General features: G+C 31.8%; 2 protein-coding genes across 3 annotated transcripts; both read left to right on the plus strand.

Moving 5' to 3' along the window:
• The first annotated feature begins 485 nt into the window (after positions 1-485).
• LOC107644416 (tetrahydroanabasine acetyltransferase-like) lies at positions 486-1901 on the plus strand. The gene has a single exon (XM_016348273.3). The coding sequence runs from the start codon at positions 486-488 to the stop codon at positions 1899-1901; it is 1416 nt and encodes a 471-aa protein (XP_016203759.1).
• A 5268-nt stretch (positions 1902-7169) lies between these two features.
• Positions 7170-9800, plus strand: LOC107644023 (uncharacterized). 2 transcript variants are annotated; one of them, XM_088500845.1, is made up of 7 exons: positions 7195-7317; positions 7425-7919; positions 8005-8161; positions 8415-8498; positions 8641-8748; positions 8962-9231; positions 9502-9800. In XM_088500845.1, the coding sequence occupies exons 2-7, from the start codon at positions 7444-7446 to the stop codon at positions 9598-9600; spliced, it is 1194 nt and encodes a 397-aa protein (XP_088356971.1). In that variant the 5' UTR covers positions 7195-7317; positions 7425-7443; the 3' UTR covers positions 9601-9800. The 2 variants fall into 2 exon arrangements, with proteins under 2 accessions (XP_088356970.1, XP_088356971.1); XM_088500844.1 differs by having other exon boundaries at positions 7170-7919.
• The last annotated feature ends 5569 nt before the right edge of the window (positions 9801-15369 follow it).

A 15369-nucleotide genomic window follows, 5' to 3' on the forward strand; every position in this document is an offset into this window, starting at 1 on the left:
TAAAGTATATAAATAATGTCGCTGGCATGTTGTATGCGTGTGTGTGTGTGTGTTTTTACGTGGAAATAACATAGTTATTCGTAAAATTAAATCATTTTCATTAATAAATAATAACAATTAATCATTTTTGCTTCTATCACAAAGATGAATATGTTATGCTCACAACATAGATTATGCTGTTGATGTGACATCTATCTCTACCTAATTACTTCTTTCCATTAACATATACATGGTCCTATCATATAGGTTGATTATATGAAGCAATAAACATTGTCATTATGCTATATATATAGAATTTCCTCCCAAACATTATCATCTTCACCTAACAATCACTCACTATGTCCAAACATGTAAGTAATTAGGTGAATTATATGCATATAAATAGACATGAATTGAAGTAGCATGATCACCACATAAACAATAATATTATTAGCCATATTCACATTTCAAAATCTCACTAATAAGAACACTACTTTAATTTTCCAATGGCACATCATCAAATTGCATCCTTCAAAATCGAAAACAAAGATGTTGAATATGTGAAACCATCGAAACCTACTCCTTCCACTACACTTTCTCTATCCACAATTGATAATAGGCCTGAATTCCTTCCCCTAAGTCAAGTCATTCGTGTATACCAATCACAAAACAACAACACCACAAAGAAAATTTATTATTCCAAAAATGACCCTGCAATTGTGATCAAAGAAGCACTATCAAAGGCTTTGGTTTATTACTACCCTCTTGCTGGCAAGCTAGTGAAGCATCATAGCAACAACAATGGGAAGGTAACAATCAATTGCAATGAAGATGGTGTTCCATTTGTAGAAGCAATTGCAAATTGTGACCTTTCTTCACTCAATTATCTTGATTTGAGTGACATTGGAATTGCCAAAAATTTTGTGTATGATCCACCTTTTCATCAAGATGAAAATGGTAACCAACTAATATACCCTATGGTGGTGAAGGTGACTAAATTTCAATGTGGAGGGTTCACATTAGGGTTAGGGGAACCACACACCATTGCTGATGGGGTTGGTTCCATCAAGATCTTTCAAGCCATAGCCGAATTCGCCACCGGAAAAAGCGAGCCTTCGGTGAAGCCTGTGTGGGAAAGGGAGAGGCTAAATGGGTCAATAACCAAAACTCCATTGCTAAGTCCCATGGATGGAGCTTCGGCCGCCGGTTCGCCATATCTACCTTCCAAAACCCTAGTTCATGAATGTTTTAAGGTGGGTAGTGAGAGCATAAAGAGACTCAAGTTGAATTTGGCAAAGGAAATTGTTGATAACAATGTTCCAATTACAAATGAAGAATTAAGCTTTACAAATTTTGAGTCTCTTGCTGCTTATGTTTGGAGGGCAAGAACTAGGGCATTGAAATTGAACTATGATGGTAAAACTATGCTGAAATTTGCGGTAGGTATAAGAAGGCACATAGATCCTCCTTTGCCTGAAGGGTATTATGGTAATACCATTGTGGATGCAGATGTTGTGATGCCGGTCAAAGAAGTCAACGAAAGACCACTCTCACAAGTGGTGAAGGTTATTAGAGAGTTCAAGAAGGTTGCTTTCACAAAAGAATTCATTAAGAATTCAATTGATACATTGGAGACAAGAGTTGAGGAGTTTGATTTTGATGGGAATGGTTCATGCATGGCTTTGGCTGAGTGGAAGCATTTGGGATTCTTGAGAAACATGGATTTTGGGTGGAAGGAGCCTGTGAATGTGATACCTGCCCCATGTAACATGTTTGGGGAAGTGAGTATTTGCATCTTCTTTCCTCCTTGTGACATGGATACTTCAATGAGTGGAGGTGTTAAGATCTATGTCTCACTCCCCATTGATGCCATGCCCAAGTTTAGGGAGGAGATGAAAGCACTTGCAATTACTATTAGTTAAGGTGATTATTCACATACTGATATTTTGATGGAATCTCGCTAGGGAGCCAATAGAATAAGTATACAATGTGTATAATGGGTTGATTTTTTGGCCCAATAAGAAGAAGTAATTATTCGCTATCGTACATGTTCGAACATCCAAAATAAAATATTACTAATTTATCAAATACAATACACTCATACTATCCAAAATAACCATCCGAATACCAGAGATAATAAACATCTAATATTCTATTGAATCGCTTTAAATAAACATATGATACTTTAATTTTAATTTAAAATTAACTCTCATTATATACACTATGAAATATGTATTGATTCCTTATACTTCCTCATTTTTATGTGAAGATAATAGTTAAAAATTATTAAATAATTTGATATATTTTATCAAAGTATCATTTAATAATTTGTAATTATTATTTTCACATAAAAATAAATACACGTAAATTTTTATTATTAGTTAAAATGTAGGTAAATCATGATTAAATAAGTTACACATGTGTTTCTTGTTAGGGTTTATATATAGTTGAGTTTTGTTATTGAATAAAAATAGGGATATGATTTTCATCATGGGTTTTATTAATTATCGCTTAGTGTTAAATGATCTAATCCATGAATCTTTTTCATATTTTTAACTCCCGTTGTTTCAAGCTTACCGTGTAAGTCTTCTAGTTTATTTGATGCCTAATAAAATAAGATTTCAAGACTTATTTTAATATTTATTTGTTGTTTCCACGACCTTTTTCAAGGTTGACGAATAATTTATTTTATTTGGTGTATTTTAATTAATTATTTCAACTTTCTTTTTTTTTCTTTATAACTTTCTGTGTGGTTAATTGATCCATGTATATATTTGGCTCTCGGCTTGTTTCTACTTCTCTCTACGGGTGGTCTAGGATTGCTACAACACGTGCCGTACGGAAAATAGCAGCGGCTAATTTTAAAAAATTGTAGTAGTTTTAATTTGTCGCAAACTAAATTATCAGCGGAAAATAACAACCGTTGAAATAACTGTCGGTATATTAGCATATTCCGTCAATTTGTTTTGCGGTGGTTTTTAAATTGTCGCAAGATGCGAATCCATGAATTCAATGCCATTTTTGCAATGCTTATAAAGCTATCTATAATCTTTTTTTTTTTTTAGATTTTTTGTGGCGAACTGCCGCTATTTGAAACCACACAACTTTTAAATTTATTTTTGACCGTTTAGTACTGTTGCTAGATTCAATTCAAAACTGTCGTAAAAATATTGTATTCTGAAGCACAAACCACCACTGTTTCTTTTAAATATTCTAGGTATTTTTTCATTACTTTTTGGAGTTTATTTTTTAATATTAAAATTTTTTTCTCTAAGAATCTTAATTGATAACAAAAATTCATGAAAATATAAATGCGAAATAAATTAATATATTTATATTTTTAAATATAGATAAAGTATATGTCTAATTAAGTGTTGAATAGTCAAGTAACTTAAAAAAATGTATACTTGACATAAAATAACATTCAATTCTAACATCTATTTTTTGTTTTGTCCCTCTAAGAAATTTATCCCTATAGCGATGTCAGATTCCCCCCACCTTGTCATTGAATTGGATATCATAAAGCACTCTCCATTGCCTGCCTCTTTATCTTTTTTGTTGCCATCACTTCATTCTCCACTACCTTCCTTTTCAATTTTTTTGTCACCACCTATTCTTGTAGTTCAAACAGCACCTTTTGGGTCTCTTTTGTTTGAGCTCCATCTCCTGGTTATTGTGAATTTGGACCAAAGAGTTGACTATAAATCGGTTTAAAACTCACGTCACGCACTCTATCTGAGTGCTCTTTTTTGAGAGCTTGAACAACCAAATTATTTTGAGACAACACTCTAGAGAATTCATTACGTTGCTCAATCTCCATAATTTTTTTCTACAAACATAAGTAATTGTGGGTTAGAGTATAATCAAATAGACTTTCAAAATTTGGGTCAAAGTTTGGGATTAAGTTAGGTTAAAAAGATAGTTTGAGAATTTTGGATAATTTTTTAGTGTTTGGATAGTTTTGTCAATCAGAACTCATCTTTTATATGTATAATATAAGTTTTTGTTGAGTTAGAAGTGATTATATATATATATATATATATATATATATATGACAAATATTTATGAGGTTAAAAGTCCAAATGTAGTTTAATGTGTGTGTTAGTAGTGCAAGCCCAATATTTCATCTCTCAACCTAACTCATGTTGCTTCAGCAAACTTCCATAATACACAAATTAAAGCATCAGTCTAATGCTTATGAAGACAAATTAGAACCAAAACATAAAGAAAGAAGGTTTTGCATTTACTAAGAGAAAGGAAAAAAAAAAAGCAAATTTGACATTTGGCATCATTTATGGAGAATGAAAGACAACAAGGGCAATCACACTACACTAAGGACAGTAGAGGATCAAAATTCAGAAATTGGTAGAGTAAAAACAACATGCAAAAATAACATAAATAGTGGAGTAGCTGCAAAGACAGTAGAGGTAGTGGAGCAAAATTAAATGAAAAAGTATTACATGCTAAGATAAACAGCTACAACAGGCAAAATTAACAAGAAAATTGAAGAGGCGGTGATGAAATTTGAAGAACAAGCTCTATATTATAAAGCTGAACTCTCAACAACATTTGAAGATAAGAAAAATATATAGAGTGAAAAATTCAGAGCATCATCTTATACATGCAAAATTATTTTCCTTCTTCTTGAGCTCTATTTTAGATTTTTTTTTTTTTTTGTTATGGCTATCTGATGTTAATCTTTCTGTATTGAGAAAAAAGACAGATTATGGTGAGGAGAAAAATAAAAAGTCACGAGAGAAAAAAGGCAAGAGAGATACATTGAAAAGCCAAAAGAAATTTTCGATGTATTTAGTTATTGATGAACTAGGATTAGTTTTCCTGGCTAAGTTGCGATAGCACTTGATAGCTGTTGAACTAGTGGGTTTTCCTTTGCCAAATTGGGACAGCACTTAGTAGTGATTAGACTTGGGTAGAGATACCAGATGAATTAGGTTGTAATTCATTGGTATTGGTATACGTAATCAATTTGATTATAATAGTAATTCCAACATGATTGTGGTGGAGATTGAATTTAGGTTTTATGATACAAGAAAATCGAACCAAGATGCATGCTTGCCTGATTCTCTTTTTTTCTATTTTGTTCTGTTAATCTTTGCTTTCACGAAAATTATTAAAAGAACTTTTTTTTTTAACTCAACTTGATTTAATCCTCTTTCTCAAGTTTTATCATTACTATAAATTTAATTTTTTTTATAGATAAATTTATCAATAATTTAAATTTTCGTAGATAGAAAAAATAATTTACTTTTAGAATATATCTATCAGAGCTACGTGCATGGACAGACGTTATTAAGCAAAACATGACTTTTATAATTTACATGGGCTTAAAAGATTGTTCAGTTTTTGTGGAATTCATTATTTTTCCAAAAAAAAAAAAAAAATGTGTGCATCATTCTGAACCATAGGTATTTATCGATGAAAAAGAAATCATTAGTAACAATTTAGGATTTTTGGGATGTTCAATAATATAGTCTTGTATTAATTTATAGCCCTTTTTTTTATGAATTAAAAAGCCTTCAATCCTAGTCCTAGACATCACATACTCATACATATTTTAAGGGTTTTATTTATTATTTGACCACCGCTAAAATTTGAACTCGAATACAACATATTAAGAGGCGACATATATAATCACTTAATCAAAGCATCACTTGCTTTATAGCCCTTCTCTAATTTATAGCCTTTGAATTTTGTTTTTTCTACGATGATTGATTGTAATATTGTTTTTTTGGGTTTGATTAAGAAGTCCCTTTTTCTGTGGTGATGAATTACAACATTTTCTTTCTTTATAAATGGGATCCTAACTATATTTGACCCAAAAAATGGTCCCCAACAAACACCCGTCCACCATCACTCAAATAAACCACAGAACCAATAATAGCAAATGTCAAGCTCATCGTTCAAGGCTGCATCTCCTTCATGGCAATAAAAAACGTCCCATCTCCTTCTTCAACTCAATCAACTAAGGCCCTAGGCCCATATTCTCAGGGCTACAACGTATGTTCAAACTTAAGTTTTCCTGATCAAAAAAAGTGTTTAAGTTTTGGTATTTTACTATTTTCCTTAACGTAGAATGTTGGGGTTTAACATTTTTAATGAAAACAATTAGAGAATTAATTGGTATGGACTTAAATATGAAATAAATAGAATAAGTTATGGATAACTTAATATTTTTAATTAATTAAAATTTTAAACTATGTAGTTTTAACAGTTTCAATTTGTTCGGCTAACCATTTTAACAAATAGCCTCTTATGTAGACTTTATGCTATGTCCTCCCATAAATTTAAATATCAGTGTAAAAAATATAATATTCATGTGTTTTCTCCTATCGGATTAAGGGTGTTTTGGTAAATTGAATTCGTGATATGCTAAGTATTCGTAGTTAGTGTTGTTGAAAAAAATAAAAAAGATATATAAAATAAAAGCATAAATAAAATACTCTATAGTATTAATATAATTAATTCAATAAAGATGATTCATATATTTATTAATATATATAAAAAAAAAAGAGAGAAAAAATATATTAAAAAAATGTATTTTATTACTTGTGTGTGTTTCATATGCTTTATATTACGTTACTATTTATAAATACAAAAAACTTTATTTTTTAAATATAATTAAATGCAATCACTTTGATAAACTAAATCTCATAAAAAATAAGTCATCCACATCATTCATCCTGTTCGATAGGTCAGGTACCGGACGTATCGGGTGAATATTCCAATCAACAAAGGGAAAGTCGTCTGGTCGTATGTCTCCGGGTTGGGGTAGGCGAGGTCCCGACCTCTTCAGATGTGAAAGGGGGTGTCACCTGCAAAGACACTCTGACGTTCTAGTCAGTCAAGTGTGCAGGCGAAAAAGGGAGTGGTTGATATGTGACGTACCTTAGGGAAAGGGTAGATCCTTTCCCATTTATACCGTGTCAGAGGTGGGCCCTGCAGGGACAGGCCCACTTCCTTCGAGGCTTCCCTTACACAGTTGTGACGAAACTGTCGGAGACGCGTGTCCGAATCGGAGTCTGAGCGTCTCGCCCCCAACCATTCGAGTCGGGTGTTACTCGGGTCGGGCCGACCCGTAAATTGCTTGGGTCAGGCCGTAACACATCCTTATCTTAATAGTTGGTAACTACCAATGATGTACTTCTATGTTAAAATAGCATTCCTCAAACAAACAAAAAAAAATGAAATGAGTCGGTTATTTTGCACAGAAAATGAGAAGGTAAAGTATTTGTAAGGTGTAAAGAAGGAAAAGGCACTCATGCGACGGTTCTAATCAATTTTTGTGAGTGCTGACACCTGCTTGCTCTCTCTATGAAGGTGAAAATTATAATCCATTTCATTTTCATTGATTTTCCTTCTATTTAAAGACGTGCTATCTAGTGTCGTTTTCATAGTCCTCAGTCCTTAGCAAATTCTCTTGTTAGTTTGCTTGAGAGATTAATAATGGCTTATGTTCCTCCGCACATGAGGCACTCCAAGGACAACCAAAGACCCTCACCTTCACCCGAGTTGCCTCCTCGCCGGAGACAATTCAGCCATAGCCCTAAATTGAACTTGTCAAGCATCTATTCAAAGGATGCTCTTTCCAATTGGTTTGTGGTTTCTTCACATGATCATGATCATGATGATAATCAGCTTCACCCTTCTTTACAACTTCGTCCCGTTTCTTTGGAATCTTTTGACTGCAACTTCAAACAAAAGCCACTTATTTTAGTTCAGAGCACCCAGCATCAATCTCAAAGTTACACTATAGGGACACATGCAACAAGAAACCCCTGGGAAATTGTGGCAGCTAAAGCCATTGACTACTTGCTTTCTTCTTTCGAAAACGTGAGGACTGAAATGAAGGCCCAAAACCCCCAATCTGAACAAATTAAGCCTTACCTGGTTGCAAGATTTGGCAAGATTCTCTTCCACGGGTAAGCAATAGATGAAGTTCACATAAGCTAACACTAGTTATATTTATATCTTGATATGAGTGGTAAATGTTACAATATATTTCAGTACTTTTACACAAGAAGAAAGACCCACAATGCGACAGTTTCGTAGATCGTTTTACACAAGTGTTCCTGCCTCCTATATGGAGAAAATGACCACTTCGTTGCCACTTGAACTTGGACTTGAACCTGATAATACAGAAAAAGACATGTATCTTGTGAAGGTATATATATATATGCCCTATATAGAGGAGTGCTATGCAGTCAGCAAGTCCTGTGATTTGTAGTTATCAATTAGCCATGATTAGTGTTTTTAATGGTGTGAGATTACATCTATCGGTATAAGATTACTCACTTTTCTTTTGCTGGTTAAGTGCATAAAAGTGCTGGCCCCCTAGACTTTCTCTTTTCGAGTTTCTGCGCAAGCTGTGATCATGTTTCCTATTCACTTGCCAATTTCTTGCTTATATTATCTAGCTGTCCGATGCCAACCGACCAGAAGCAACTATTTCTTGCAAGTGTAGCATAATAAAGGAGCAAAACAAGCTTAAGCTCTACAAGGTAAAAAGTCTATGATTTGATTAGTTGATTAGAAAATGTTAGCAAAACGTGTTACACTTGCTTTTTTCCATTTCCATCTTTCAGTATATTTGATCCCTTTTTCATCCTCATGTTGGAAATTAAATATCACTTGTAATTGTAGGTCGAACTAAATTATGTTCGCCACATGGTCACAGATGTCTCCTGTCCTGCTAAGAACCTTGATCTCAGACTAATGCTATGCACCAAAAGGATTATAGCAGCTCCAAAAGTAAGTGTCGTTTTTATTCACTTCTATAGATTACATCATGCCAATGTTTTCGTGTAGAGAATTCGGTTATATAGTTTTCACAATCCTCCTGTTTCCTTTATTTTTATTACATGTCAAATTGAATTGCTAAAGCATAGTTTTTATCCATTTCTCAAATAGAAAAAAGGAACATAGACAATGCAATTGAACTTACTGTATGTGCTCCTATTCCAGGATGATGAAATTCAATGCATTCAAAAGTTGATTGATTCTGCAGTCCTAGATGAAAATGTGAAAGGTGGTTTGAGATGGCCCCTAGGGAAAGCATCTTCTGGAGACAGGTTTTCTGTTATTGGGGTCTGGCACACTATAACTAAAGCTTATGTAGGTCCTTCCTTGAGGCTGAAGGCAAGACATGCTGATCGATTTGATTTTCTGACATCAACTGGTGAATCTGCATCTGAAGTTTCCCTGAAACTGAAAGGAATTGTCTCTGCATTACAGGTATTATTAATATTTGTGGCAAAATGGGAGAAAAGACTAGTGATTTCTATTTGCAGAATTTGTTAGGTTATAAAGTTTAGACTATAGTTTAATATTTTTTAACATGTTATTGTACTTGTCTCTTATTTCAACTGTAGAATTCACAAAGGAGCCTCATGAACAATCACTGAATGATTAGTGACATTACTAGTATTTACTTTGTGCCTGAGTGAAAGATACCTGTGAATCCATCATTTGATTTACAATTCTATACATCTCTCTTTCCAACAGGTGCAAAAGGTTGACACAGCATTGATTTCAAAGATGCTTGAAGATACCATAAAATTGTTATGGGATCAGTTTTTAAACTGTGATGACTTTCTAGGATGATGCCTTGTTTCAAACTTCCATCTCCATCCCTACTTAAACCTTTGATTTTGGTCATAGCTACCAATACTTGCATGATGATCTGTTTCTTGGTGATGGAATCATTATTATGCATAATTTTCCTTCTTCAGTGTTCAGTTTTGAGAAGTGATGGGTTGGGTTAATGTATGCACTTGGTATCTAAATTATGTTTTATTGCACATTATTATTCTCTTCTTCACTGCAATTCATTTTTTTTTTTGGTTGCCCACGGTATCCCCTAACCCGACAGACCAAGGACTAATCCGTCGTGGATCGGAGCTCCATTTAAGGGTCTGCCGCTGGCCAATGAGTTGTTGCATGCACAAGGCGGGATTCGAACTCCCAACACTTGTTTAAGCGGACGAGTGAACTGACTACTCGACCAACCCAAGTTGGTTTGCAATTCATTTTTCTATTAGCATAAATGCATAATGTGTTGTCAGCTAAGCCTAAAAAAAGAACGAGGGCCAAACAAATCCTTAACTCGAGTTCTATAAAAATGGGGATACTTATAAATGACAATTAAGTTTAAATCTTAATAAATTATATATATAAACAATGTGTGGTTTCTTTGCATATTACTGATTAGAGATGAAACCTAAATTCAAATTTAATAAGAAACATAAATATTTAGTTAGTTTTGATACCTAAAAAGTTTTACACAAACATTCAATCAAATTTATGAGCTTAAATAATTTTAGATTATGCGTTTAAAAAGTAGTCAATTTTAGAGTTAAATTCGTGTATATAAGCATCAAAATGCGGCAAAATTCTTTATAGGTAAAATGTTTTAATTTTTGCTATTTCTATCAATGTCATCCGTGTATGTCACTTCTTTGAAAGAAAAAAGGAAAGTAAATAACGTGTATGAACAAAAGGTCCAAAAAGATGAACAAGTAAACAACAATTTATGTAAAGTAAAATTTACTCAACATTTGTGTTAAGATGTCCCTTAAAATTTGCGTCAATCTTAAATGATCCCTAAAATTTACTCAAATAAACATCTTTAAAATTTGATTCATAACTCGTGTTAATCTTTGTATTCGTTTGCGTTAACAGCTTGCTCTGTTGGCGCATTAAGTTTCCACATGACACAAATGGAGAAAATGTCATTTTGTGGCTTTATAAATTAGACAAGAAAGCAATATCATATCATATTTAGATTAACATTCTCACACAAAACCCTCGTTCGTTATTCTTCCTCTCTTCTATGATATAATTCTGAGAAATTTCCATCGCTTCAATAAAATTATGTCATTTTTATTCGTACAGTGTGCCAACTTAATGTGCCAACTCAGTTTGTCGTTAACAAAGATAAATTTAGGATGCTACCCCGAATTGAAATTTATGAAGTCGGATTGGTATCAATCTAAATTTCAAGGGTGAATTTGAAGAATACTCATAATGTGTTAAAAAACTTAATAGAATAATATTCTTTTATTAATTCAATCAGTACCCCAAAAAATTTAACTACAAACAGGAACAATGCTTACATTACAAAGGAAAGTTTTGCTGTTTTCCTTCATGAAATTAATCGAGTCTTGAAGGATTTTATTCTCTTCAATTCGGCTTGAGCGTCTCCTTGGACTAGAATTGCTATATAAGTCATTGTGTAAATGCAAACTTGTCTTATTATTTTGACACTACAAGAAAATTATTTATTCAACTACTCTTGTGTAGCTAAAAAAAAATGATGGCAAAGGCTATAGTTATTTGGCTTTGGAGACATTTTAGTGGGGATTGCTTATTCTCAAAGACTACGCTTTTCTATCTCAAAAGTTATATTTTTGATTTTTTGGAGTTTAGGATAGGCTACGCTTGCTTTTAAAGTGATGCGCTTAAGAATCAAAAGCTACGCTTTTCATCACTCATCAGAATTCAAAAGAACATACTACACTTATTTTTGCTATTCTATATAAGCGTAGCCTTATGTTTATCGTTTTTTTTATTTATTTATATATATATATATATATATATATATTATTTTAATAATTTTTTTCTAAAACCTAATATTTAGCAGTATGATTATATATATAATCCTGCATTTTTAATTAAATTAGTCAAACATTATAAAATAAAAATAAATACATAATAATACTATACAATATTCTTTAAATAATAAAAATTATCCTTAAACAAAATATATTTATAATAAACCAAAAGTATTGGGATGATCATAATTTTGAATATTCATATATCTCACACTAAATTAAATACACCCATATCAAAATATGCATGAGACCAAGTTTACTATTAATAAACGACAAAAAATCAAAATATTGTATCCTACATAAGTATCTTCTGATTAAAGTCTTTGCCAATAAACCATTATGATAAGCATCTTAATTAATCTTCATTAACATCCCTAAAATTATCCTGCATAATTATACGAAAAAATAGTTAAAAAAATAATTGTTATGATATATAAGCAAGTATGATTATAATTAATCTATATATAACATAAAGAAGAGAAGGGTATTAAGTTTACCCTCTAAAATTATACGATAAATTTTAGCCTACCAAAATCCGAAACCACAAGCAGCTATTATTTTTCTTTTAAACATGCTGCAGTGCTTGATCACTATCAGTGATCACTACAAAACAAGTTCAATGTACCAAATTTTAAAAAATAAATTTGTTTTGGAGCACTAATTAGTTTATAAAGTTTTGTAGCCTATTTATTCACATATTGTAAGAGAATAAAATACATGTGAATCTAATTACAGGTGACACTACTCAACGGAACAAAAAATGCATACCTGCAAGAGCCAAGAGATATGGGAAGGCAAAATCAATCATATTGTGCATCCAAAGCCAGTTCAAGAACAATGTCAGTATTAAATCATAGCAAACAAAGAGGCACGCATAAGTTTGTGAAAGGAAAAGTTAGAAGACTGAATCGTATAACATAAAAGATTGGAATGAGATATGTAAAAGTTTCATAATATATATATCTTAGAACAATTGCAATATTATATCTTCAACTGCATTCTAAGGTGACACAAATAGTTTCACAACAGAGTAAAACTGTGATGAGCTGTTTAATGCATATGGCTAAATAGTAGATACTCACGGCTTGCGTCCGGATGCCAAGCCAGCATGGGCTTCAAACTGAGAGGCCATGACCTGCACATGAAAGTTTTTAAGAATTAAAAACCCAAACCAAGTTGGGTTGGTCTAGTGGTTAGCTCACTAGTCCGCTTAAACAAGTGTTGGGGCTTCGAATCCCGCCTTGTGCATGCAGCAACTCATTGGCCAGCGATAAACCCTTAAATAGAGCTCAATACCACAATGGATTAGTCTTTGACCTGTTGGGTTGGGGATAACATAGACAAAAAAAACCCAGATTTGCAGCAGGTATAAAAAATGGGAAAGTCTAGGGGCCAGTAGATTTATTAAAATTTGGCTAGCACTTAGCCAGCAAAAAGAAAATGAGTGATTCTCCACCATTAGATGAAATTTTACACCATTAAATATACTATTGATGACTAATTGATGACTACAACTCACAAAATCTGCTGCCCCTAGCACAGAACCAAGCAAAGAAAGTCATAAAATTCGGTAAAGCAGAAGAACTGTCAACTAAAGTAACCTCTCCATGAGCATAGTAAGGCAGTTCGGTTTTATCCGTGATATACTCCATTTTATTATTTTAAATTGTGTTAAAAAGTATAAAGTTTAACAACAAATTTACACAATTTTGGTTCAATTAATTATTGAGTTTTTTGAATTTTGCTTCTGATGAAGTTATACGTGAAAAATATACTTTTTATGCTCTTAATTATTATATGATATTTGATGCTGTCATCAAATTTATTTAAGTGTTTTAGGGTTAAGACACATCAATAACCTCAAAAAATCGAAAAAAATTGAACAAGAAAAACAAATTCAAAAAATAATTTGAAAGTTTGGTTGGCTAGACCCTTGTTATAGCGAGCTAACGAACTTTCCTCTCGCTTGAGCGAGATTCTCGCTATAGCGAGATGCACCTATGTATTAGGTTTAATAAAGCACGCTAATACTTATTTTTTGGCTTCTCAAAGGCCCTAAAACTCCAAAAAATCCAAATTTAGAAGCCAAAATCAAGGGAAGAAGACACAATTTATACACACTCATTTTTTTCTTTTTTTTTTTTAAATTTTGAGACATTAAATTTTAGATAAAGAAATTTTAATTTTTCTCTAGAATTCAAGAGTTTTATTAATTTTTTTTCTAATCCTAAGTTTAATTTTATTTAATTGTAGTGTTTAATTTATAATTTCTTGTTTTGTTACTTTAGTTTCTTAAAATTTCCTATTCCTTTTTTTTTTTTTGCTATTTTAAGTTCTTGAAGCTCCAACAAAAAACAAAAATAGTGTAACTTAATAAGAATTTGATTAATTAGTTCTAAATATTTGATATTAGAGTCGATCCTTGTTGATTAAAAAAAAAAAGCATAAAACAAATAAAAAGATGAGTAATGCCACAAATAAATTTTCAAGAATTTGGATATAAGACAAATTCGTCTTTAACAAGTAGAATTGACTAACGGCATAAAAGGTTGAAGAGCTCCAACCTAATTAATCTTTGTCAAGAATAAATTTGACTTATATCCAAATTCTTAGGACCTATTTAGAGGTTTTACTCTTAAAAAAAAAGTCCTATATGAAAAAAAAAAAAAAGTCTCGGTGGCCATTAATTTGAACAAATTTTAGCTAATGTTTAGCCAACATTAAGTCTTTAATATTATGTTGTATTTAAACTTTTATTGAATTTGTGTACAAAAATATAATGCTAGCTAATTGATAATAAAAAATAATAAAATCTATTAGTCTTTTAGTACTATTGATATAAAAATTTGTGCAAACTAAAAAAAAAGGTTCTTGTATGAAAAAATATATTAGAGATATAATTATTTATATATATTTTTATTAATTTAATTTTTTTTAAAAAAAATAATTTTATGACCATTTCAAAGTAATTTTTATTTTCTTTTACACAACGCATTTAAAATTATATCAGACAACCAATGAAAAGGTTGAAATAGATAATTGAGTTGTCAAATAGAATTTCTAAAATTTAATTATTTTATAGCTCTTTATAATTTTACCACGTTTATTTAATTGTTCTATTTGAATATCAAATAGAATAATTAGCATCTTCTTACAAGGCAAATAGCAAAATACAAGGTTCCTTTTTTTATTCTTGGTTGTCAAATACAAGGTTCCATTATTAGCATCCTTCGTGCACCTCGTATACCCACCACATACCCAAATGCACCATCAGCTTAGGTCCCCTTCAAAACTTTTGACCTAGCAAATGCTCATAACTGGTAGTTGCATTGCCTAATTATCACACTATTTTTTGTATTCATGAGCCTTGTGATGAGCAGCCCATGTGAAGAAGCACAACCACATAAAACGCAATAAAAAAGACCAAACAGGAACTCGCAGTGAGAGGCCGGGCTGATGCTGCTATACTCAACATAGCTAATTAGCTGTTGAGTACTCCTCGTTTAGTTTGTTTTTTTTTCCTTTAAAATTGTTTCATCGATTTTTAACAAATTGACGGTGGTTCGATTCTGATGATCGGGAAGCGAAACTTACTCCTCTTTTGTAGATACCAATTTTTCTATAAGTACATCAAAGATCCTTGAATTAGATGAGCATTAAAAGGGAAATGAATTCAAAAGGTACAAAAGACAGAAAAAGTGTAAAATAAATATTTCAAAAAGTAAAAATGACTAAAATTAAAATAGTTTACATTGAATTT

This window comes from Arachis ipaensis, chromosome B1 (genome assembly GCF_059453495.1).
Source record: "Arachis ipaensis isolate K30076 ecotype BB chromosome B1, ASM5945349v1, whole genome shotgun sequence".
Taxonomy (NCBI): domain Eukaryota; kingdom Viridiplantae; phylum Streptophyta; class Magnoliopsida; order Fabales; family Fabaceae; genus Arachis; species Arachis ipaensis.